Source organism: Anolis carolinensis, unplaced genomic scaffold (genome assembly GCF_035594765.1).
Source record: "Anolis carolinensis isolate JA03-04 unplaced genomic scaffold, rAnoCar3.1.pri scaffold_11, whole genome shotgun sequence".
In the NCBI taxonomy this organism is placed as follows: domain Eukaryota; kingdom Metazoa; phylum Chordata; class Lepidosauria; order Squamata; family Dactyloidae; genus Anolis; species Anolis carolinensis.
Window position 1 is genome coordinate 5,206,105 of NW_026943822.1, and position 26,517 is coordinate 5,232,621.

At 45.0% G+C, this 26,517-nt stretch overlaps 1 protein-coding gene across 6 annotated transcripts in view; it reads right to left on the reverse strand.

Annotated features, from left to right (window-relative positions):
• Positions 1–25,804, reverse strand: part of ntrk3 (neurotrophic receptor tyrosine kinase 3) — a 707,738-nt gene extending 681,934 nt beyond the window's left edge. The window contains exon 1 of one of the 6 annotated variants that reach the window (XM_062963028.1): positions 24,935–25,804. In XM_062963028.1, the coding sequence (XP_062819098.1) occupies positions 24,935–25,182 (248 nt within the window). In that variant the 5' untranslated portion in view covers positions 25,183–25,804. Of the gene's footprint in view, positions 11,911–24,934 lie in introns of those variants that run through there. The other 5 variants (XM_062963030.1, XM_062963029.1, XM_062963031.1 and 2 more) reach the window with 5 other exon arrangements.
• Positions 25,805–26,517: the final 713 nt, after the last annotated feature.

Genomic DNA, 26,517 nt, shown 5'->3' on the forward strand with positions numbered 1-26,517 from the left:
GGTTGAATGAAAAGTAATGCCTCCACCTTCGTTACGTGGGTTTGGATGGGAATATTTTAATAAATCAAATACAGAAATTGTTGAAGTGGGAATGATTGTATATAGAGTTGTTTAAATGTAATTGAGTTATAGTGTTGCAATGTGAGCTGTAGACTGCATCATGCACTGTCTGCTGTCCACTATGCGAGTGTGTAAAGAGTTAACTGTGTATTGCATCAGACAGCAGAGGTGATTATAAATAGCTTGCTGTGTTATCTGTTCTCCCCTCTGCCCTCTGCTCTCTGCCTCTCTGCATTCTGTCTGTATATATCGTCTTGAGAGTTTTCCGTTTGTTAGTAAACCTTTTGTAGATAGCCAAACAGGCTTCAGCCTCTTTATTGGTGCCAGTGATTCTTCGTTGATCTTCCGCTGCATGTGTGTTTCTCCAAACTGCGCGCTCTGACAGAAATAATCCTTAGAATGTGCTCTTTAACTACCACTATTCACTTTTCCACATAACCACCAGACAATTGGATACATTTCTGCCAACGATGAACAAGTTTTCTGAAGCTGTCACAGAAGAAGTCGACACTCTGTTTCTGCAACCAGCGTCTCACAGTTCTCTCAACATCTTCATCAGAAGCATAATGATGTCCCCGCAGATCTTCTTTCATTATCGGGATCAGATTGATTCTGTGATGAATCTACCTTGGGGTGACACCTTCTGCTGTCAAGAATTCAATGACTGTACGTTGCTTAAGTTGCATTGCATAGGGTTCCATACTTTGCACTTTAACAACACAACCGTTCAATGCTAAGGCTTCCCGTCAAATGGAACTATAGAGGAGAGTCTATTGAACAAGCCAAGACCTGCCACATACCAGGACTGCCATCTGTTGAGGAGTTCCAAGGTGTAGGCATTACTTTTCATTCAACCCAAATTCCAAATCACAGTCCACATCACAGGAAGGCAAAGGCAAACCCTTCTGAACAAATCTCACCAAGGACACCCTGTAATACACTTGTTTTGGGATCATCAAAAGGTAGAAACAACTTGAAGGCACATAACAACAGTCCACAGGCCTTGGCATCTGCCAGGTACATCCGGAACCAAAATAATCCTATCAGAACACAACAAAGTGGTGTCATGGAGAAAAGGATCAGGAGGTTCAGCAGGTTTTACAAAGTTCTTCCAAAACAGAGAGACACAAAACATCATGTCTCTGCCAGTCAGCTGGTGATAACTGATCTCCCAACCATGAGAACAGCTGTTCAGACAAGGATTGGGGCTGACCCTACATGACAAAAGGTAATGGCTCAGCTTGTGTGAATCCCAAGGGAGGCTTAATGGCTCACGGTCAGGATGCATTTGCAGCCCTTTCAGCAAAGGAGACCATTGCCTCGGGCTTCTCACCAGAAAGGCAAGCTTAAGGGAGGAGTGAAGCAGCCATGGTTTTTCCTTGGAAACACAATCAACTCTTTAAAGTATTCAAGCCCAGGATTCAGAGAATGGTCTCTCTCACAAACACATGCACCAGGAGGAGGATGCAGCAGACTGGTCTATAGGGTGTTCTTTTTCTATTTGTGTGCTTTTCATGTCTTTTAAACGTTGCTTTTAATTGTATCTTAACTTGAATGTTTTAGAAAAGAAATTTGGTTACTCTGCGTTTTGACTTTTGTATTAATAGTAGTTGTTCCTTAGTTATACAGTAGAGTCTCACTTATCCAACATAAACGGGCCAGCAGAATGTTGGATAAGCGAATATGTTGGATAATAAGGAGGGATTAAGGAAAAGCCTATTAAACATCAAATTAGGTTATGAAGCACCAAAACATGTTAGACAACAATTTTGGCAGAAAAAATAGTTCAATACGCAGTAATGCTATGTAGTAATTACTGTATTTATGAATTTAGCCCCAAAATATCACGATGTATTGAAAACATTGACTACAAAAATGTGTTGGATAATCCAGAACGTTGGATAAGCGAGTGTTGGATAAGTGAGACTCTACTGTACCATTGTTATTGTTTTTAATGGCTATAAACCATCTTAAATTCCATGCTGGGAGAAAGGTGGAATATATGTTGTCGAAGGCTTTCATGGCTGGGATCACATGATTGTTGTGTGTTTTCTGGGCTGTATGGCCATGTTCCAGAAGTATTCTCTCCTGACTTTTCGCCCACATCAATGGCAGGCATCCTCAGACTATTACCTCACTACTAACGACTTTGAACAAAGGATGCCCTCAGGCAGGAAGAAGCCAGGAGATGAAGCTATTCAATGCTAATCAAGGAGATTAACTACAACATTCCTACTGACAAGAGTTCTTCTCTCACCCTGGACTTTCCACAGATATATATAAACCTTCCTTGCTTAGTTTCTCCATACCTCACAACCTCTGAGGATGCCTGCCATAGATGAGGGCCAAACGTCAGGAGAGAATACTTCTGGAACATGGCCACACAGCCCGGAAAACACACAACCAGGTGGAATATAAATAAAGGAGAGTTGAGATCAAAGGCACATTCATTTTTCCATATCCCAGGACCAATTAATGTTAAAGGTTGAAGAGTAATCACCCAGTGATAGAACAGAGTGTGTCTCCTCTTTGGGTTTCAGCAAAATTGTTTTACTCTGAGTAGCATGAAAACAGAACAGATACCAATCAGTAAGTGTCCATACTGGACTTTCTGATCAAAATCAATTGTAAAGGTTGGAAAATCTAGATTGGGATCTACTATTTATTTCTCATGTCAGAAGCGAACCGAGGGTACAACTTGTAATTGATTTGCAAACATAGTTGCAAACATTTGCAACTTGCAACATGCAAGCAAACAAAGCAACCAACTGACCTTTTCAGGACCAACTAAGGCAATAATCTGGAAGGTAATAATCTGTAAACCACAGCTGTAAGTGATAACAGTTATGCATTTTCTATCAAGCCCACCAAATAAGAACAATACTAAAATGGATGTATGAGGGTTGAATGAAAAGTAATGCCTCCACCTTCGTTACTTGGGTTTGGATGGGAATATTTTAATAAATCAAACACAGAAATAATCCTTAGAATGTGCTCTTTAACTACCACTATACACTTTGCCACATAATCACCAGACAATTGGATACATTTCTGCCAACAATGAACATGTTTTCTGAAGCCGTCACGGAAGAAGTTGACACTGTTTCCTCAACCAACGTCTCACAGTCTCCATCATGCACAGACCTTCCGATAGCCAAGCCAAGCAATAATGTGACCCACACGTTCTTGTGAAATGCCGATTATGCTTGAAATTTCTCTCTGAGTGATACAACAATTGTCCTGAATTAATCTGTCAACCTTTTGCTTGAGAAACTCTGTGGTTGCTGTCACAGGACGTCCAACTCTTTGTTTGTCGCACAAATCAGATGTTCCCACCTCAACATCTTTAAACTTACTCACCCAATGATGCACAGTACTCACATCAACACAATCACCATAAACAGCTTGCATTCTCTGAGGAATCTCCTTTGGGGTGACACCTTCTGGTGTCAAGAATTTAATGACTGCACGTTGCTTAAGTTGCATTGACCAACCATCTGCGCAGGGTTCCATACTTCGCACTTTAACAACACAACTGTTCAATGCTAAGGCTTCCCCGTCTGCGCAGGGTTCCATACTTCGCACTTTAACAACAAAACCATTCAATGTTAATGCTTCCCTGTCTGCGCAGGGTTCCATACTTCGCACTTTAACAACACAACCGTTCAATGCTAAGGCTTCCCCATCTGCGCAGGGTTCCATACTTCGTACTTTAACAACACAACCGTTCAAAGCTAAGGCTTCCCCGTCTGCGCAGGGTTCCATACTTCGTACTTTAACAACAAAGCCATTCAATGCTAAGGCTTCCCCGTCTGCGAATGGTTCCATACTTCACACTTTAACAACACAACCGTTCAACGCTAAGGCTTCCCACCAAATGAAATGTAGAGGAGAGTCTACTGAACAAGCCAATCCTTGCCGCAGATCAGTACTGCCATCTGTTGAGGAGTTACAAAGGTGGAGGCATTACTTTTCATTCAACCCTGGTACGTTTCCTGGACAGCAGTTGGTGGACCTTGGGCTTCCTGTATAAATAAAAGCAGACACCCAATCCATGCAAATTGGACACTGACCTCTATTTCATAATGTGGTAGCTGGGGAGATAATGATATTAGCAAAAGTCTAGAAATTTGTCTGACCACCTCGACTGCCTGACACTAACAGGGGCAACCATCTCCAAAGAGCTTTTGCGTTGTCTTCCAATCAACAGCCTCTCCTGCTCACACAAGTTTCCCCTGACCTTGGTTCCCTTTTGCAGCACATAATAGCAAGCCTGGCTGCTAGCTTGGCCTCCAAGGAACACGCCTGCACTCTCCACAAGGACAGGGAGGGAGATCAGAAGGGGAGGAGAGAAGGGAAAATCCTTCCAAAGCAGAGCATTAATTAATTGAGGCTATTGTTCAGCTTCTCAACAAGCATTTAAACGGCAGACTGAGTTATACCAAGGATGATAACATTGCAAGGAGGTAGAGGATGCCACAGGGCAGCCAGAAGTGCAGAGCAGAGCTTCAAAAAGAAACATTTGGGTTTTGCCATCCCCAGCTCACAATGAAATACCACAGGCTGCACAACTGGTGCATCTGTAAACATCTGCCAATGGCACAAGACTACAGCTGTCATGGCCATACCATAGCCTCTATATCGACACAGTTTTTCAAGTAAAAAATAAAAGTAAAGGGAAGACCTCAAAAATCCACTGAGACAAGCCAACGGTGCATTTGAGGCTCCAGATTTCAACCCAGGTTAGGAAAATAGAAGAATGAGATTCGGTTTGAAGTGCCATCAATACATCAATAAAAGGGAAGAGGGATCAGACTGAGATATTCCCACTGATCCTTAGGCAATCTATTACCAATGGAGCAAAATGAGAACCAGAGGGCAACCATTCTGTAGCACAGTCTATGGTTTGCACTAAAACAGGGGTCCTCAAACTTTTTAAGTGGAGAACCGATTCACAGTCCCTCAGACTATTGGGGGGCTGGACTAGGATGAAATAGTCCAAAATTAGGATTGTTGTTGTGTGCCTTCAAGTCGTTTCAGACTTAGATCAACCCTAAAGTTTAGGACAGCGGCCAGGTCAATGACCTTGGAGGGCCTTAGTTTGGGGACCCCTGATCTAGACGATCTCATAAGACCATAGGTAAGCAAAGAGACCTCCAAAGACCATCTAGATGGTCTCATAAGACATAGGTAAGGAAAGGGGCTCCCAAAGGCCATCTAGACAATCTCAAAAAACCATAGGTAAGGAAAGGGACCCTCAAAAGCCATCTAGAAAGTCTCAAAGAACCATAGATAAGGAAAGGGGCCGCCAAAGACCCTCTAGATGATCACATAAGGTCATCAGAAGAACATAGATAAGGAAAGGGACCCTCAAAGACCATCTAGATGGTTTCATAAGACCATAGGTAAGGAAAGTGACCTCCAAAAGCCATCTAGATGGTCTCATAAGGCTGTAGCTAAGCAAAGAGACCATCAAAGACCATCTAGATGGTTTCATAAGATCATAGGTAAGCAAAGTGTCCTCCAAAAGCCATCTAGATGGTCTCATAAGGCTGTAGCTAAGCAAAGAGAACATCAAAAACCATCTAGATGATCTCATAAGACCATAGGTAAGCAAAGTGTCCTCCAAAGACCAGGTAGACTTAGGTCAACCCTAAGTCTAAAGTTTAGGACAGGAGCCAGGTCAATGACCTTGGAGGGCCACATCTGGCCCCCGGGCCTTAGTTTGGGGACCTCTGCACTAAAACATTGCCAGTTTCAATTCTTATTCTCTTTAGATATGATTTGGGAAGACCAACAGATTCAACCCTGGAATTACTACTACTACTGTTACTAATCACTGCTAACAATATCAGATGAGGTAACAGCCTCACTGGTTATGCACTCTTAACTTTATGCTTGAATAATGGGTGATGAATGGGAAGGAAGGTCAACTCTCACCTACCAATTCAACTTGTATGCAGAACACATCATGCGACGTGCGGGGCTTGACGAATCCAAGGCTGGAGTTAAAATTGTTGTAAGAAACATTAACAACCTCAGATATGCTGATGATACCACTCTGATGGCTGAAAGCGAGGAGGAGCTGAGGAGCCTTCTCACCAAGGGGAAACAAAGAAGAAATGGCAAAAGCTGGGCTGCAGTTAAACATCAAAAAAATCAAGATGATGGCAACCAGACTGACTGATAACTGGGCCAGGATGTGGCGCGGCTGGCTAGTAACCAGCTGCAATAAATCACTACTGACTGAGAGGTCATGAGTTCGAAGCCCGGATCGGGTTAAGCCCCCGACCATTAAATAGCCCGGCTTGCTGTTGACCTATGCAGCCCCGAAAGACAGTTGCGTCTGTCAATTAGGGAAATTTAGGTACGCTTTATGCGGGAGGTTAATTTAACTAATTTACAACATCATAAAACTGCCAGCAAAACACGAGGAAAGGAATGAGGAAGTACAGCCACTAGTGGACAGTGAAGCAACAGCTCCCCCTGTGGCCGGAATCGTGAAGCTCAGGGAAAAAAAGTTAAATGCCTCAGTGTCTGTCTATATATGTTGTTTGTCTGTTGGCATTGAATGTTTGCCATATATGTGTTCATTGTAATCCGCCCTGAGTCCCCTTCGGGGTGAGAAGGGCGGAATATAAATACTGTAAATAAATAAATAAAATAGAGGGAGAGAATGTGGAGGCAGTGACAGGCTTGGTATTTCTAGGTGCAAAGATTCCTACAGCCAGGAAATCAGAAGATGTTTCCTTCTTGGGAGGAGAGCAATGACCAACCTTGATAAAATAGTGAAGAGCAGAGACATCACACTGGCAATGAAGGTCTGCATAGTGAAAGCAATGGTATTCCCCATAGTAATCTATGGTTGCGAGAAAGAGTTGGACTATAAGGAAAGCTAAGTGAAGGAAGAGAGACGTATTTGAACTGTGGTGTTGGGGGAAAATCCTGCCTTGGACCGCGAGAAGATCCAACCAGTCCATCCTCCAGGAAATAATGCCCGACTGCTCACTGGAGGGAAGGATATTAAAGGCAAAGATGAAGTCTTTGGCCACATCAAAAGAAGACAGGAAAGCTTGGAGAAGATAATGATGCTGGGGGGGAAAGGAAGGAAAAAGGAAGAGAGGCCGACCAAGGGCAAGATGGATAGATGGTATCCTTGAAGGGATTGGCTTGACCTTGAAGGAACTGGGGTTAGCCACGGCCAACAGGAAGCTCTGGCATGGACTGGGCAAGGAAGTCATCTAGAGTCGGAAGCGACTGAACAAATAAACAACAACAAAATGAGTGATGAAGCTTCCTGCTTTCCCCATCCCATTCATATTTCTGCCCATTATAGGCATTAATGCATATCTAGGTAATCAAGATGAAAATAACTTTATTTGGCGCAGGCTGTTGAGCAGCTGCAATAAATCACTCTGACCATGAGGTCATGAGTTCGAGGCCAGCCCGTGGCAGGGTGAGCACCCGTCAATTAAAAGTAAAATATAGCCCCTGCTTGTTGCTGACCTAGCAACCCGAAAGATAGTTGCATCTATCAAGTAGGAAATAAGGTACCACTTATAAAAGTGGGGAGGCAAGTTTAACTAATTTACGACCTGGAATGAGGAAGTGCCGTCAGAGTGGATGATGAAGCAGCTGCTCCCCCCTGTGGTCAGAATCGAACATCCCCTCAGGAGAAGGTTAAATTGCCTCTGCGTCTGTCTCTGTCTCGGTCTCTGTTTGATGTGTTTATGGGCATTGAATGTTTGCCCTATGTGTGTACAATGTGATCCGCCCTGAGTCCCCTTCAGGGTGAGAAGGGCGGAATATAAATACTGTAAATAAATAAAATAAATAACTTTAACAAAATTAAGATGTGAGAAACTGAAACTGGCAGGTTCCTCCCTCCATGCTCAGCTCTGAATATTTGAGACCCACAGGCCAGAGTTTGGATTCCTCCATGTTTGTGGTGAATTTGTGTTATCACTTCCTTTTCCTAATAAGGGGGGGAAAAAAACCCCTAAATATGTCAACATGACCCTCTCTTTACTAGAAACAGATGTATCTCTTGAATTTGGCCACCATGAATACTAGAGAACCTTGTTCCAGGGTATGTTTTTAAATAAAAATTATCAAAATGGATCAAAATGTCAAGGCATTTCTGATGGGGCCCCGTGGGACTCTGTAGTGCATGGAAACAAAGTCCAGATTGTGTTTTCAGGAGTTGTGTGCTTCCAGAAGATGGACCTCAACAACAAGGAATGAAGTAAGATGGTTCCTTCCACTTTTCCCTGCTTTCCCACCACTCATGGGATGAGATCCATAGCCAGGAAACCATTCAGCGAGTTAGCAAGATGCTACTTCTAGTCTAACCTATGCCACAAACTCCTTTGCCAGCCATAGTCTGTCAGAGTAATTTGCAGCGCAGCAGTGGTTGGATGGAATCAGTGGAACGCAGAATGAAGTGACATCCAGAGACTTTGGTAAAACTATATACAAGTTTTACTGTACAAGACAAACAGACTTGCAGACGAACACAGGACTTGACTTTGACTCTAGGCAGACAGAACTCAACACTACTCAGAACAAAATAGAGCAGATCTGATGCAATCAGCAATGCACACACACTTGTGTCTGGACACTCCCCAGTTCCAGCCACACATCAAGATCATCACAGCTTCTTAGTATTCAACTCTTTCCAGACTATAGTACACTCTGGATGATGCAATCAGTATGCAATACAGGAAAGACACAAATTGCATTTAAACACTACCAATACACAAATCCCACATTAACATTGTCAAGCTAAATATTCTCTCTTCAGACTAAGCCACCATGTATTCCCAACCTCCAATGGGGCAATGCTGCTGCTGCTAAGTATGCACTCTTGTAAAGACTGCCAGATAATGTCCAGTTTGCAATTTGAACACCTCTAGAAAGATACTATTATTGTATCTGGCATGCTGATTCTGCACAAACCCTTTGCTTGGAAGCAACCTTAATCCATCACTCACTGTTAGAGCACATGGTGTTGCATACAGAAGGTCTCTGCTTCTATCTCTGGCATCTGGGAAAAGCTTCCGCCTAAGGACTTGGAAAGCCACTGCCAACCCGAGCTAATCATATTGAGGCAGCAAAAGGACTGTCCAAAATCAGTGCAAAACCACTTGGCTTTAGATGTTCCTGGGCTAAAACTCCCAATATCCATCACCATTACATATATTGCCTAGGGTTGGCGAGTTGTCCTTCAACAACATTGGCAGGGCTACAATTTAGCAACCCTGTTCATTGTAACTCATGTAGTCATCACATTCATAATATTTTTATTTATTTATTTATTTATTTTTCAAACTTATATGCCGCCACTCCCCTAGGGCTCGGAGCGGCTTACAAGAACCGGCTAAAATCAACAATTTAAAAAACATCTTAAAAACATCTTTAAAAAATAATATACATGTCTATCTGTGTAAGAGTGGGAGAGAATAAAAAGAGAGAGAGGACCTTCCCAAATATTTATTTCTGAATTATTTCTCTTCAAATATACTTTACTAAAGGGCTGTGGCGCAGGCTGGATAGCAGCCAGCTGCAACAAATCACAAGAGGTCATGAGTTCGAGGCCAGCCCGTGCCTGCGTCTGTCTCTGTTCTATGTTATGGCATTGAATGTTTGCCTTATATGTGTGCAATGTGATCCGCCCTGAGTCCCCTTCGGGGTGAGAAAGAAGGGCGGAATATAAATACTGCAAATAAACCTTGGGCAAGGTTCTGGAACGGGTGGTTGCCACGCAGCTCCAGGAATTCCTCGATGACACTGATTTTCTGGACCGCTTGCAGTCTGGCTTCAGGCCTGGGCACAGTACTGAGACGGCTTTGGTCGCCTTGGTGGATGACCTCCGCAGGGAGCTGGACAGGGGGAGTGTGACCCTGCTGGTTCTCTTGGATATCTCAGCGGCTTTCAATACCATCGACCATGATATCCTTCTGGGCAGGCTCTCCGGGATGGGGCTCGGTGGCACGGTTTTGCTGTGGCTTCGGTCCTTCCTGGAGGGCCGTTCCCAGATGGTGAAGCTGGGGGATACCTGCTCGGACCCCTGGGCATTGACCTGTGGGGTCCCGCAAGGGTCTATTCTATCCCCCATGCTATTTAACATCTACATGAAACCGCTGGGAGAGGTCATCCAGAGTTTTGGAGGGTGTTGCCATCTCTACGCAGATGACACGCAAATCCACTACTCGTTTCCATCTGATTCCAAGGAAGCCCCTCGGATGCTGAACCTGTGCCTGGCCGCTGTGGCGGACTGGATGAGGAGGAACAAGCTGAGGATCAATCCTGACAAGACAGAGGCCCTCCTGGTCAGTCGCGCGTGTCACGACCCAGGCTGCAGAGCACCAATAACCATACACAGAGGCCAGAATCTATCTAATATCTTTATTAAGGAAATATGTAAAGTCAATAAAAAATAAGTGTAGAATATAGTTCAGAAGAAGACCTTTCAGGAAAGGTCAATTATAGTCCAGGAAAACAATGTCCAATATAAAATATTAAGGTCCAAAGTTGTAATCCAATAACCGAAACACTCACTTGCCAAGCAAAGTGAGGGGAGATGACAAGGTTCTTAGTCCAAGGAACTTGATGCAAGGCTAGGAAGTAAACTTGATTCTTGAAACACAAGGCTTGATACGAGGCAACAAGGAACGAGGATCAGGGACACAATCCGTGGTAATTACTTGGCAAGGTCCTGGAAAGCAAGGCTGAGTCCTAGGAAGCAAGGCAAGGTCCGTGGAGCAAAACAAGGCTGGAAACAGGAACGAAGGCTTGGAAGCGGGAACGAAGGCTTGGAAGCGGGAACGAAGGCTTGGAAGCGGGAGTAGCGCTGTCCACACACAACCTACTCCAGTTGCTGACGAATTGACTCCGCAAGATTCCTACAGGGCAAAGAACCTAAATAGGGTCTCGTTTTCCCACCAAAGAACACTTCTCTGGGGAAACAGAACCGAAAGTCAATCTCTGTGTCCAGATGCATAACTCCCTAAAGTTTCTCATGAAAGCAGGCTTAATCAGCTGAATGCCTGGCTGCGATTCTCAGGCTTCTGCGATTAGCCTGTTGAACTCCTTTTTGTTGTTGATAATAATTACGGCGAGAAAATGGGGGAGATTTTGACTCAGGGCTTGTTTGGCAGATTTCTGGAAGACAAACCTCCTGCAGGTGCAAGGGCTCCAATTCAGGCTGGGAAAGTTCCAATTCTGGCTGAAACGGTGGAAAACCCAAGTTTTCCTCTTCATCTGTCACAACAGCGCTAGGAACGGGACTACATGGCCCATGAGTCATCACAGCGCGTCGGATCGGGGTGTTGGGTGGCAACCTGTGCTGGACGGGGTCGCACTCCCCCTGAAATCACAGGTCCGCAGTTTGGGGGTCCTCCTGGATTCAGCGCTGACGCTTGAGGCGCAGGTGTCGGCGGTGGCCGGGAGGGCCTTCGCACAACTCAAACTTGTGCGCCAACTGCGACCATACCTCGTGAAGTCTGACTTGACCACGGTGGTGCATGCCTTAGTTGCCTCTAGACTGGACTACTGTAATGCGCTCTATGTGGGGCTTCCCTTGAAAACGGCCCGGAAACTACAATTGGTCCAGCGCTCGGCTGCCAGGTTAATTACGGGGGCGAGTTACAGGGAGAGATCTACTCCCCTGTTCAAGGAGCTCCACTGGCTGCCTTTTATTTTCCGGTCCCAATTCAAGGTGTATACCATCACATATAAAGCCCTAAACGGTTTGGGACCCACCTACCTTCGTGACCGTATCTCCTACCACAAGCCTACACGATCCCTTCGCTCATCAGGGGAAGCTCTCCTGTCCCCACTCCCGATATCCCAGAACAAGGGAGAGGGCCTTTTCTGCTGTGGCCCCCCGATTGTGGAATTCTCTGCCCACGGAGATTAGGCAAGCCCCCACACTAGCAGCCTTCAAGAAAGACTTGAACACATGGCTCTTTCGCTGCGCTTTTGGAGAGTAACCATTTTATATTTCTTTTCCGTTGCTCCCCCTAATATCTATCCTCCAGAATACCCCACTCCCTTATGACCCTGTTCGCTGTGATTTTTATTTTTATGTCTTTCTCACCCCGAGTTTTAACTTAATGTTCATGTGGTCTGCCCTTGTTTTTATTGTCTCCTTGTTTTATTTTGTAATGGATATTATTTACTGTATTGTTTATTGTATTGTGTTGTGCTGTTCTTTTATATGCTGTTTACATTGTATTGTTTTGGGCGCTGCCCCATGTAAGCCGCCCCGAGTCCCCATTGGGGAGATGGTGGCGGGGTATAAATAAAGTTTTATTATTATTATTATTATTATTATTATTATTATTATTATTATAAATAAATAAATAAATTGTCAGAGTAATAGCAGCGCAGCAGTATTAGATGGAGTCACTGGAACGCAGAACGAAGTGACACCCAGAGTCGATAGTAAAACTATATACAAGTTTTACTGAAAGCAGTAATAAAGACAAACAGACTTGAAGACAATGGACACAGGACTCTCACTCTAGACAGACAGAACTCTGAACTAAACTGATGTATTCAGTAAAGCATACACACTTGTGTCTGGACACTCCCCAGTTCCAGCCACACATCAAGGTCAACACAGCTTCTCAGCAATTAACTCTTTCCAGACTATAGTACACTCTGGATGATGCAATCAGTATGCAATACAGACAAGGCACAAATTGCATTTAAACACTACCAATACACAAATCCCACATTAACATAAATAAATACTTTACAAAAGCTGGACCATAAGGAAGGCTGAGCGAAGGAAGATAGACACATATGAACTGTGGTATTGGAGGAAAATCCTGAGAGTGCCTTGAACTGAGAGAAGATCCAACCAGTCCATCCTCCAGGAAATAATGCCCGGCTGCTCACTGGAGAGAAGGATATGAGAGGCAAAGATGAAGGACTTTGACCACATCGTGAGAAGACAGGAAAGCTGGGAGAAGAGAATGATGCTGGGGAAAATGGAAGGAAAAAGGAAGAGAGGCCGACCAAGGGCAAGATGGATGGATGTGATCCTTTAAGGGACTGGCTTGACATTGAAGAAACTGGGAACGGCGATGGCTAACAGAAAGCTCTGCCGTGGACTGGTCCATGAGGTTACCAAGAGTTGGAAGTGACTGAACGAATAAACAACAACAAAATAAGGTAAAGGTAAAGGTTTCCCCTGGCGTTAAGTCCAGTCGTGTCCTTCTCTGGGGGTTGGTGCTCATCTCCATTTCTAAGCCAAAGAGCCAGTGTTGTCCATAGACACCTCCAAGGTCATGTGGCCGGTATGATTTCATGGAGCGCCGTTACCTTCCCGCCAGAGCGGTACCTATTGATCTACTCACATTGGCATGTTTTCGTACTGCTGGGTTGGCAGAAGCTGGGGCTAACAGCGAGCACTCATTCCGCTCCTGGAAGTTGAACCTGGGACCTTTTGGTCCGCAAATTCAGAAGCTCAGCACTTTAACACACTTTTTTCCAATGTATTTTAAACAAAAGAGTTTCACTGTAAACTTTGGAGACCACAACCACACTCTGGTCCTCACAGGGCAGTGCCAGTTCATTTCAGGATTGGTAAGGATCAGATTCTTCCAGCACCCCTAAATACAACTCTTTGACAATAGTGGCAAGCTGGAATTTGCATTGCCTCAATTTTTGACATTTCAAATTTAAAGCATTTCTCAGGAAGGAAGGAAGGAAGGAAGGAAGGAAGGAAGGAAGGAAGGAAGGAAGGAAGGAAGGAAGGAAGGAAGGAAGGAAAGGTCTCACCAACAATGAATACCTCTCCCAGCATGTGTCGGTAGTGATATGAGAGAGCCAAGTTTGGACCTTTGGCATAGGGTTTTGAGCAATAAGAAAAGCTGAGAGAATAAGGTTTCTTTTACCTGCCTAGATTGGGAAGGGTGAGCAAGCAACCACAGTTTAGGCACGGCCAGAAAGTTTTTCCTGTGCCTACTTAGAAAGAAGCACAGAAGGAGGATGAAAAAGCTGGCATCTTGGTGTTTTGATGTGGGCGGAAAACGGTTTTTCTACTGCTTAGGTGGGAACTGCAAGAAACTAGAAGCTTATCATCTGGAAAGGATGAGTTTCTACAATCTGCAGATGGCAAATTTTGATTGTGCTTTAAATCGCTTTAAAATGGGGGGCAGGCTGAGTCAAATACTAAACGTGTGGCTACTTTAGCTTCGGGGTTGTTGTATGTCTTTCGGGCTGTGTGGCCATGTTCCAGAAGCATTCTCTCCTGACGTTTCGCCCACATCTATGGCAGGCATCCTTTGAACCTCACAACCTCTGAGGATGCCTGCCATCTATATATATATCTATATATATAAAAGAGTGATGGAATCCTGGCGACCGCCAAAACAACAAAACTAAACACCCCACAACCTCAAAAATTGACAACACAACCCATCATCCACGCCTCTAGGTTGATACAACAAAAAGAAAAGAAAAATAAAGTCCTAATTAGAGGGAGAGGAGTAATTGTTTTTATCCAATTGCTGCCAGTTAGAAGGTTAAGCTCCACCCACTTGGTCTCCTAGCAACCCACTCACCCAGGGGACAGGCAGAGTTAGGCCTCACTTAGGCCCCTTCCACACTGCCTATAAAATACAGATTATCAGATTTTAACTGGATTAGATGGCAGTGTAGACTCAAGGCCCTTCCACACAGCTATATAACCCATTTATAATCTTATATTATCTGCTTTAACTGGATTACCTGGACTCCACACCTTTACCCTTTACCTTAACTACCACCAATTCCTCAATACTTTATTTCCCATACCACTATACTTTGCCACAGCAACGCGTGGCCGGGCACAGCTAGTTGTTGTTGTTGTTATTATTATTATTATTATTATTATTATTATTATTATTATTATTATTATTCCTCACAACCTCTGAGGATGCCTGCCATAGATGTGGGCGAAACATCAGGAGAGAATGCTTCTGGGACATGGCCACACAGCCTGAAAGACATACAACAACCCTGTGATCCCGGCCATGAAAGCCTTTGACAATACTTTTAGCTTCCTTGCAATACACCCCCCCCCCCAGTCTTCAATGATCCCCCATGAAAGTGACTCCCCCAACTTACATTAGCCTTGGTTTATATCATTTATATTCCAAAAACACGCAATTATAATGTCAACCAAGGATCTGCTGGTAACAAATGCCATTTATGGTGAAAGAAATGCTGAAAAAGCTGTCAAATACTTTCATGAAAAGGTTTCCACGGCTCCTTCTGTCTTATGGATGTATTCCTCCCCCTCGAAACAACATGGCATGTGGATTTTTGTTCCCACTCTTTACCCATCACTGAGGAGACATTTGGTAAAGTTTGGACCAGCTGCCCCACAAAGGCAGGTATTTATTTTATTTATTTACAACATTTATATTCCGCCCTTCTCACCCCGAAGGGGACTCAGGGTGGATCACATTACGCATATAGGCAAACATTCAATGCCTTTTAACATAGAACAAAGACAAGACAAACATAGGCTCCGAGCGGGCCTCGAACCCATGACCTCCTGGTCAGAGTGATTCATTGCAGTTGGTAGCAGCTGGCTTGCTCTCCAGCCTGCGCCACAGCCCAGATAGTAGGTAAGCTACTATCAAAATCCCTCATGACTTAAAGGACCGAAGGATCTGGGGCTGACCTAGAACGAGAACGTGACTGTTGAACAGGAATTATGGAGGAAGAAAAGACACATGTACCTCCGCTGTATCAGAAAATAACACAGTTGCACCATTACAGCTAAGATGGCAAAGAAGGAAAGACATTGAGGTCTCAGCTGGCAGACAAGCTTTGGCCTGCACACTTCACTGGCTTTATGAGGTGTACATCCAGAAACACAGAAAGCTGCCTGTCAACATCGAGTATTGTAAGCCAGCGGTGTCACTAGGAGGGCATAAGGGGTGCGAACTGCACAGGGTGACACCATTTTGGTGCAGTGTTTCAGCAGAAACTGATCCTTTTTATGATAGATACAACTATAAAAGCGTTTTTTTTTATCATAAGCCCAGATTCAAAGTACATGCACCTACAAGGTTAGAGCTTTATGATGATTCATTTTATGAACCTCCTAATGTGCATACACTCCAGTCACAGCTGTCATTATTACCCAATTACGATGATGCTTCGAATCATGTGGTTTGGCTGCATGCACTACAAACACATGTTGGTGTTTTCACTGCTGCTGGGATTGTTACAGTCAATGGTTTTGGCAAACTTTCTGGGACTTTAGCTACAATATTGTGGTCTGGTCTGGAACAGGAGGAGGACCATAGCAGTGACACTATGAGTTATTTCATTGAGTTGGAAGAACCCTGCTGACACCAATGGTCTAAACACAACAAACAGAATGACACGAGTTGGCTGTCCTTATCCATGGATTCTGGGCCCGGGCTGTGGCGCAGGCGGGAGAGCAAGCCAGCTGCAATTAACTGCAATGAATCACTCTGACCAGGAGGTCATGAGTTCGAGCCCCTCTCGGAGCCTATGTTTGTTTGTCTTTGTTCTATGTTAAAAGGCATTGAATGTTTGTCTATATGTGTAATGTGATCCGCCCTGAGTCCCCTTCAGGGTAAGAAGGGCGGAATATAAATGCTGTAAATAAATAAATAAAATAAATAAATATTCACAGTTTCAACCATCCATGGCTCAAATGTATTTTTTAAAATCCAAAAACAAACCTTGGTTTTGCTATTTTAAATAAGGGGCACCATTTTGCCACACCGTTGTATTTAAGGAGCCCCAGTGGCGAAGTGTGTTAAAGCACTGAGCTGATGAACTTGCAGACCAAAAGGTTGCAGGTTCAAATCCTGGGAGCAGAGTGAGCGCCCGCTGTTAGCGCCAGCTCCTGCCAACCTAGCAGTTCGAAAACATGCCAATGTGAGTAGATCAATAGGTACAGCTCCGGTGGGAAGGTAACGGCACTCCATGCAGTCATGCCGGCCACATGACCTTGGAAGTGTCTACGGACAATGCCGGCTCTTCGGCTTAGAAATAGAGACGAGCATCAACCCCCAGAGTCAGACATGACTGGACTTAACTTCAGGGGAAACTTTTACTAAGAATCCATGATGAGTCCTGGAACCAAACCTCAGGAAGTAACATTTATCCATTTAGCTCAACATTTCCCAGGGTTTCAGACAACACTCCATGGAAATACAGTAGAGTCTCACTTATCCAACACTCGCTTATCCAACATTCTGGATTATCCAACGCATTTTTGTAGTCGATGTTTTCAATACATCATGATATTTTGGTGCTAAATTCGTAAATACAGTAATTACTACATAGCATTATTGCGTATTGAACTACTTTTCCTGCCAAATTTGTTGTATAACCTGATGTTGTGGTGCTTAATTTGTAAAATCATAACCTAATTTGATGTTTAATAGGCTTTTCCTTAATGCCTCCTTATTATCCAATATATTCGCTTATCCAACGTTCTGCCGGCCCATTTATGTTGGATAAGTGAGACTCTACTGTACCAGGGTTTGAACTTGTATGTGAACCATGAGTTCAACTACTGAGTGTGTACAACGAACAATCTCATCTCTCTCAGGCTGTTCAAGAACACAATGAGCTGCTACTCAACTTGATTCCATGGGATATTGAAAGCATCAGCACAAAACTTTGCCATACAGTAAACGTATGCCATCTTAATGCCCCCAATGTTTTAGATAGTTAAAAAGGAAAGAAGGAAGGAAGTAAATCTGTAAAAGGCATTCTGATGTTTTGGGAACAGAGGTGTAATTTGATTTTTTTTTTTTACACGTCCTGTGCAAAGAAAAAATAATCCCGAGACCAATGTTATATCTGACCATCACAGGTCCACTCTCTGATGCAAATGGCCTCTTCTAAATGGTTTGGTTAATAAAATTTAAAGCCCCCTGATGGAACGTACAAAGAGGTTTTCTTATGTTACGATAAATGTACTTTCCTCACAGCCGATCTTTATCTTACATAGAATGTTACCCACTTAATTTCACCATGGAAACCCCAAAGGGAGCAGATCTTCTTGTGCCTCTTTGCCATCTTTAAATAGAGATTGGATCAGCATCTGTTGGGAATGTGGTGGTTGTATATTCTTGCAAGGTGGGGAGTTGGATTAGATGGCCCTTGTGTTGCCTTCCAACCCTAAGATACTATGAACCCATCAGATTGGCATAACATTTTCCACCAAGGTGTCCACTGAACTTGGGAGAAGCTGGCAAAGGGATTCTTGAAACTATTGTCCGGTAAAGTAACTATTCTGTCCTCCAGTTTTCCATCTATAACCTCTTTTCAGATATCATTGTAGGTCCCTGAGGAATGCTATTGAAGAACAGGAGAGTAGATTGGCAAATCATGTTTACACATATACCCACATGTACCCTAAGAGCACTTTTGTATCAGATGAAGACCTATCGACTCCAGTCCATCATTTTGCTTCCAATAGTGGCCACTCACATCCATCCAAGAAGCCCAAAAGTGGGTCAAAAAGGCACCAACATTTCTTTATTCCCACAATTTGACTTTATGTAGCAGATTGCACCTCACAACATTGTGCCATTGGAGAAGTTACAGTAGAATCTCACTTATCCAACACTTGCTTATCCAACATTCTGGATTATCCAACACATTTTTGTAGTCAATGTTTTCAATACATCATGATATTTTGGTGCTAAATCGTAAATACAGTAATTACTACATAGCATGACTGCATATTGAACTACTTTTTCTGTCAAATTTGTTGTATAACATGATGTTTTGGTGCTTAATTTGTAAAATCATAACCTAATTTGATGTTTAATAGGCTTTTCTTTAATGCTTCCTTTATTATCCAACATATTCGCTTATCCAACATTCTGGATGTACTTCATACATTCTAAACATATTTTAAAATCCCTCCAACACACACACATACACATTTTGAAGATCCAAAATGCACACTTTGTCCAAATCTTGCTATCCTTTGAAGCATTACAGTATTCTTTTTCACTTAACTTTTTTTTTTGAAAAGCTAGAGTCACCAATGTGTGCAATTCTCCTTTGAGCCAACCAGCAAAATAAATCAGTAAAATCAAATTAAGAGAGCCAAAAATATATTCTCGTTCTTCAATGTCCACACATCACCTTCATTTATGCTGTGGTTTAAGAGGGCCCTCCCTCGACTTTGCTTACCGCTTGATCAGCATTTCCAAAGCAGTCAAGTTATTTCTCGGACACAAAAGATTCACATAATCATATCTCCCCCAGCAGTTCAGATTATGATATACACACACTGGCTGAAGTACACACGGAACAAAACGCAAGCAAGGTTTCTATCAAGGCAGTGCAGCATTGTAATGGAGAGTGCTCCCTAACTCCCTGACCCTGCAAACGTGACTCCAAAGGCTCCAAGGCCAAAACATCAAGCCAATACCCAGAACAACCTTCTCTTCTTGTTCCCTGGAAGTCTCTCAGTACTGTTGTCGAAGGCTTTCATGGCCGGGATCACAGGGAGGTACTCTTAACTCACAACCTCTGAGGATGCCTGCCATAGATGTGGGCGAAACGTCAGGAGAGAATAATAATAAATAAATAAATAATAAACTTTATTTTTATATCCCGCCCCATCTCCCCAAAGGGACTCGGGGCGGCTCACAACAGGGACAAGCCCGAACAACAACAACAACATATTTAACATAAACTTAAAACATTCCAACAATACACAAAATAAAATAATGGACAAATACATTAAAATCCAAGCAGATAAAATCAGAGTAATTAAAAGCAACCCAGTGGGGACAGGTTTCATAAAGTGCTGTATCATGGAAATAAGTAGCAGTGATAAAGTGCCATATGCTTTTAAAACAGAAAGAAGTATTCTAATGCAGTAGAGTCTCACTTATCCAACACTCGCTTATCCAACATTCTGGATTATCCAACGCATTTTTGTAGTCAATGTTTTCAATATATCATGATATTTTGGTGCGAAATTCATAAATACAGTAATTACTACGTAGCATTACTGCATATTGAACTACTTTTTCTGTAAAATTTGTTGTAGAACATGATGTTTTGGCGCTTAATTTGTAAAATCATAACCTAATTTGATGTTTAATAGGCTTCTCCTTAACCTCTCCTTATTATCCAACATATTCGCTTATCCAACGTTCTGCCGGCCCGTTTATGTTGGATAAGTGAGACTCTACTGTAACAGCTCTATTGGGCCTAGAATACTTCTAGAACATGGCTATACAGCCCGGAAAACATACAACAACCCTATCTTTCAGTACTGACGAAACAGGGACATGCATGAGAACAGAAGGTGGCATTACATCCCAAGTCAGTTTCTCGGGTGCATGGGTAAAAAAATAATAATAAAAGGCAGAATACAAAATGTGCAGTATGGAACAGATTTGCAGGACAGAAGAAGCCAATAGAAGGAATTCATGGCAGGCAGGACAGGCTTCAAAGCAGCCACTTGGCCAGTTGCCTCCGGGGAGGTCCAATCACCTCCAGGCGACCAAACAGAAAAGCGTTTGTCAAGAAAGAGAGAGAGAGGGATGCCGATTTCCTCCTCTTCCCCACATCTCCGCAGTCTAGTAACTTTTGTGGACTTATTTGTGCAAAAAAAAAAAAAAAAATGGGATGTGCAATCCATCCTTGGTGCAGAACCAGTCGAGGAGAAAGAAGCGCGAAGATCCGTGGCTGAGTGCGATAATTATATATATATATACAGACACACAAGATATCATTACCGTGGTCCAAAACAAGCGCTTTGGCAACCGTTCCAAAGCTGCTCTGGATCTGAACAGCAGAGCCTTTGAGGAGAAGAGGAAAAGGGAAAGAACCCAAAGGATTCTGTCGTCTCCACACTGTCTTTTTCCCACCCACCCCCCTCCACTTGTACCACTGGAATATTAATTAATTAATTACCCACCCACCCCCTTTTTTCCCCCCCTTCATTTCTGGCCTTCCTGTACTGGGTTGCCAAAATTGAAGCAACCCACATTCCACATCCTGCCTCCATTTGACTGGGATAGGAGGCTTTGGAAAAGAGGGGGGGTTAGACCCAAAGCTCTCCCAATCTCCCCCCCCCCACCCTTATTTCAATTAGTAAAAGGCTAATGAGGTGGCTGAGCCTTTCCTCCTCCCTGCACTCTCTCCAAAGCGCCCTGTGTGTGTGTGTCTGTGCATGACTCAAAGTAGCACAATGCAGAGATCTGGAGCAGAGCAGGGTTTTTTTAAAAATACATACACAATTAAAATCTGTATGGATGGGACTCACATGAAAGGGAGGAGGGCAAAGAGGGGGGTGGGGAGGGCAAATGGGGGGGAGGTTTCCATTCCCCCCCCTCCCTCCCCCCTCCCTCCCCTACTGATGGGATTTTTCATTTGGAAACACTGGGATTTCCTAACAAGGATAAAGGAAGTTGGGAGCTGATTTTCCCCCTCTGATAAAGAACCCTACCCATTTTGGGTGTTTTTTCTTTCGACATCATGATTGAAGCCACTCCACTAAAAATAATCTCAACCTCGGCTGCTCGGAGATCTCGGAAAAGGAGGAATTGGGGAGGGGGGTGGCATGGAGAGCCTTGTTTGCAAACCCAACAAGAGGTTACAGCATGGGCTTAGCCGAAAAGGAGGTCCTGTTACTTAAAGGCATCCCACGCATCCACTGCAAACAAGAATATGGAAAGGTAGGGGAAGAGAGGGAAAATCCACCCGATTATTAGAGCAAGTTTCCCAAAAAAAAAAATGGGCAGGAAAGAGAGGGAGTCTTTGGCTTTGGGTACAACTGAGGCACACTAGGCGTTGTGGAGGTATCTGGAGATCTTCCTGCTCAACACACACACATACACACACATACACACAAGGGATGCTCATTGCAAACCCTATTGATCCCCGAGCTCTTCCTCCTCTTCCTCTTCTTGACTTGGCATCCTCATCCAAACTGTTGCTTTTCCCTACCAAGAGGAAGGGACGTTCAAAGGGAACGTTTTGGGGGAGGTCGAAAAAGAAGGTTTTCATGGCCGGAATCACTGGGTTGCTGTGAGTTTTCCAGGCTGTCTGGCCATGCTCCAGAAGCATTCTCTCCTGACGTTTCGCCCACATCTACAGCAGGCATCCTCAGAGGCAGGCCTGTAGCCGGGGGTGTGTGTGTGTGTTAGGAGTTCAAACCACCCCTGAAATTTTTCAGGTTAAAAAAAAAACCTGGTTTACTCATGAATTTTAACTGATTAAGCAAATCCCCATGCTAAGTCTATGAGACGCAAAAAATTAAGAGTCCCTCCAGACACTATCTCAAGATGATATTGACAGGTCTGTAGTGGGTGGGGGGGGGGGTGTTAGGGGTTCAACCCCCACCCAAAAATTTACAGAACCCCCTCCGAAAAATTTTTCTGGCTATGGCCCTGCTCAGAGGTGGTGAGGTCTCTTGGAAACTAGGCAAGTGGGGTTGATATATATACCTGTGGAATAATGTCCAGGGTGGGAGAAATAAAGAACTCTCATCTGTTGGAGGCGAGTGTGAATATTGCAGTTGGCCACCTTGATTAGTATTGAATGGCATTGCAGCTTCAAAGCCTGGCTGCTTCCTGCTTGGGGGGGAATCCTTTGTTGGGAGGTGTTAGCTGGCCCTGGAATTTCCCTATTTTCTGAGTGTTGCTCTTTATGGTACAGTAGAGTCTCACTTATCCAACAATCTGGATTATCCAACGCAGTCTGCCTTTCAGTAGTCAATGTTTTTGTAGTCAATACATTGTGATATTTTGGTGCTAAATTTGTAAATACAATAATTACTACATAGCATTACTGCGTATTGAACTACTTTTTCTGTCAAATTTGTTGTATGACATGATATTTTGGTGCTTAACTTGTAAAATCATAACCAGCCTCCGGTGGCCTAGGGGACTTGAAGGTTGGGTTGCTGACCTGAAGACTGCCAGGTTCGAGAGAACGGATGAGCTCCCTCTATCAGCTCCAGCTCCATGCGGGGACATGAGAGAAGCCTCTCGCAAGGATGGTAAAACATCAAAACATCCGGGCATCCTCTGGGCAACGTCCTTGCAGACGGCCAATTCTCTCACTCCAGAAGCAACTCCGGTTGCTCTTGACACTAAAAAAATAATAACCTAATTTGATGTTTAATAGGCTTTTCCTTAATCCCTTCTTATTATCCAACATATTCGCTTATCCAACATTCTGCCAGCCCGTTTATGTTGGATAAGTGAGACTCTACTGTATTTACTGTCCTGATTTTAGAAGGTTTTGTAAATACTGGGGAGCCAGATTGTGTTTCTTTTCATGGTTTACTCCTTTCTGTTGGAATTGCCCACCTGCTTGTGGATTTCAAGGGCTTCTCTGTGTCCCTTCCTGCCTTGGTGGGGGATCCTTTGTTGGGAGGTGTTAGCTGGCCCTGGAATTTCCCTATTTTCTGAGTGTTGTTCTTTATTTACTGTCCTGATTTTGGAAGGTTTTGTAAATACTGGGGAACCAGATTGTGTTCCTTTTCATGGTTTACTCCTTTCTGTAAACCATGCTTGTGGATTTCAAGGGCTTCTCTGTGTCGCTTCCTGCCTGGGGGGGGATCCTTTGTTGGGAGGTGTTAGCTGGCCCTGGAATTTCCCTATTTTCTGAGTGTTGCTCTTTATTTACTGTCCTGATCTTAGAAGGTTCTGTAAATGCTGGGGAGCCAGATTGTGTTCCTTTTCTGTGTCCCTTCCTGCCTTGGGGAGAGGGGGGGGGGGGTCCTTTGTTGGGAGGTGTTAGCTGGCCCTGGAATTTCCCTATTTTCTGAGTGTTGCTCTTTATCTAGTGTCCTGATCTTAGGTTTTGTAAATACTGGGGAGCCAGATAGTGTTCCTTTTCATGGTTTACTCCTTTCTGTTGGAATTGCCCACCTGCTTGTGGATTTCAAGGGCTTCTCTGTGTCGCCTGGCATGGTGGTTGTGAGAGTTGCTGAGCACTCCTGTGTTCCTGAATAGTATTCACAACCTCTGAAGATGCCTGCCATAGATGTGGGCGAAACGTCAGGAGAGAATACTTCTGGAACATGGCCACACAGCCGGGAATACATACAACAACCCATGAAAGCCTTCGACAACATATTCTGTGTGTTGTTGTATGACTTTCGGGCTGTGTGGCCATGTTCCAGAAGTATTCTCTCCTGACGTTTCGCCCACATCTATGGCAGGCATCCTCAGAGGTTGTGAGGTATGGAACATGGCCACACAGCCCGAAAGACATACAACAACCCTTCGACAACATATTCTGTGTGTGTCCAGGTTTGTTCCTCTGCTATGGCTGACTTCTTTGGCTGGGTTGGTCTGCAGCGCCTTCCCTGTCTGTCCCTTGGTTCCTGCTTGACTCACAACCTCTGAGGATGCCTGCCATAGATGTGGGCAAAACGTCAGGAGAGAATGCTTCTGGAACATGGCCAGACAGCTCGGAATACATACAACAACCCATGAAAGCCTCTGACAACATATTCTGTGTGTGTCCAGGTTTGTTCCTCTGCTATGGCTGACTTCTTTGGCTGGGTTGGTCTGCAGCGCCTTCCCTGTCTGTCCCTTGGTTCCTGCTTGACTCACAACCTCTGAGGATGCCTGCCATAGATGTGGGCAAAACGTCAGGAGAGAATACTTCTGGAACATGGCCAGACAGCCCGGAATACATACAACAACCCATGAAAGCCTCCGACAACATATTCTATGTGTGTCCAGGTTGGTTCCTCTGCTATGGCTGACTTCCTTGGCTGGGTTGGTCTGCAGCGCCTTCCCTTGTGGAGCCCACCCCGACCCAAGGGGCACCCCAGACCCAAAGACACGCGTCTCCCTCCCTCCGGCACGTGTGAGCGCGGGGAAAGACTTACATGGAGGTGATGTTCCTGGAGATGTCGGTGATGTTGATGCTGGCGTTGCCGTTGGTGGTGCCCGCGTCCTGCCCTTCCAGCAGCGGGAAGAGGTTGCCATCGTCGGGCTTCTTGCAGTGGATCTCCGTCTTGTTGCAAAGGCAGTTGGCCGGGCAACCCCAGACGGACGCCAGGTAGTCCCCGCAAAGGCTCCAGAGCCAGAAGAGCCTCCAAAAACGGGCTTTGGTCGGACAAAACGAGACATCCATCTTCGGGGGAGAGAGCAAGGTCTCGGCGACGGGGGGAAAAAGAAAGAAGAGAAGGGGAAAGGGAGGGGAGGGAGGAAAAGGGGACGGGAAAGGGGGAACCCAAGACCTGCGCCTCCGCCAAAAAGCAGCCAAGCCCTTCCTTCCTTCCTTCTTTCTTCCTTCCTTCAAGCCTTCCAATCGGCCCCAAATCCTTCCGACGGAGGCATCATCGTGTCGGGAGCCGGAGAAGGCGCCGGGTTCTCTCTATCTACATCGCCGAGAGAGAGTGAATGAGAAACAGAGAGAGAGAGAGGCGGGAGCGCGCGCGGCAAGCCACGCGTGCCCGCGCCTCCTCCCGCTGCCTCGCCGAATCTCTCTCTCTCTCTCTCTCTCTCTCTCTCTCGCTCAGGAAGAGGTGCCCGTGGAAACACCTGCCAGGAGAGCCCACCCGCCCCCGCTTCTCCCCCAACCCAACGCCGAAAGGGCGCTCTCCCCTTCTTCTGCTGCTTCTTCTTCTTCTGCTGCTTCTGCTTCTTCGGCTTCTTCTGGTTCTTCCCACGCCCAGCGCTACCGCAAAGCGAGGATGCCGGAGCCAAAAGAGGGGTGGTCTCTCCCGTTGAGGAGCGGGCTGCCTGGGCGAGGAAGGACAGCGCTCGGGTCGCGCGGGACAGGCGCTCCCAACGTGGCTTCCCGCGTGGGTCCCTTTCCTCCGCACCCCACACCCCCCTCCAAAAGGACCAAAGGCAGCGGGGAAAAGACAGGCGGAGTCCAGATCAATGGTTCCCAACCATTTTTTGACCAGGGACCATTTAGACCAGGGACCGCTTTGACCAGGGACCACCAGACTCTAGACCACTTTGACCAGGGACCACTTGGCCAGGGACCGTTTAGACCAGGGACCACTTTGATCAGGGACCACCAGACTCTAGACCACTTTAACCAGGGACCCCTTTGACCAGGGACCGTTTAGATCAGGGACCATTTAGACCAGGGACCACCTGACTCTAGACCCCTTTGACCAGGGACCCTTTAGACCAGGGACTGCTTTGACCAGGGACCACCAGACTCTAGACCACTTTGACCAGGGACCACTTGGCCAGGGACCTCTTTGACCAGGGACCGTTTAGATCAGGGTCCATTTAGACCAGGGACCACCTGACTCTAGACCACTTTGACCAGGGACCACTTGGCCAGGGACCGTTTAGACCAGGGACCCCTTTGACCAGGGACCCTTTAGACCAGGGACCGCTTTTACCAGGGACCACCAGACTCTAGACCACTTTGACCAAGGACCACTTGGCCAGGGACCTCTTTGACCAGGGACCGTTTAGATCAGGGACCATTTAGACTAGGGAC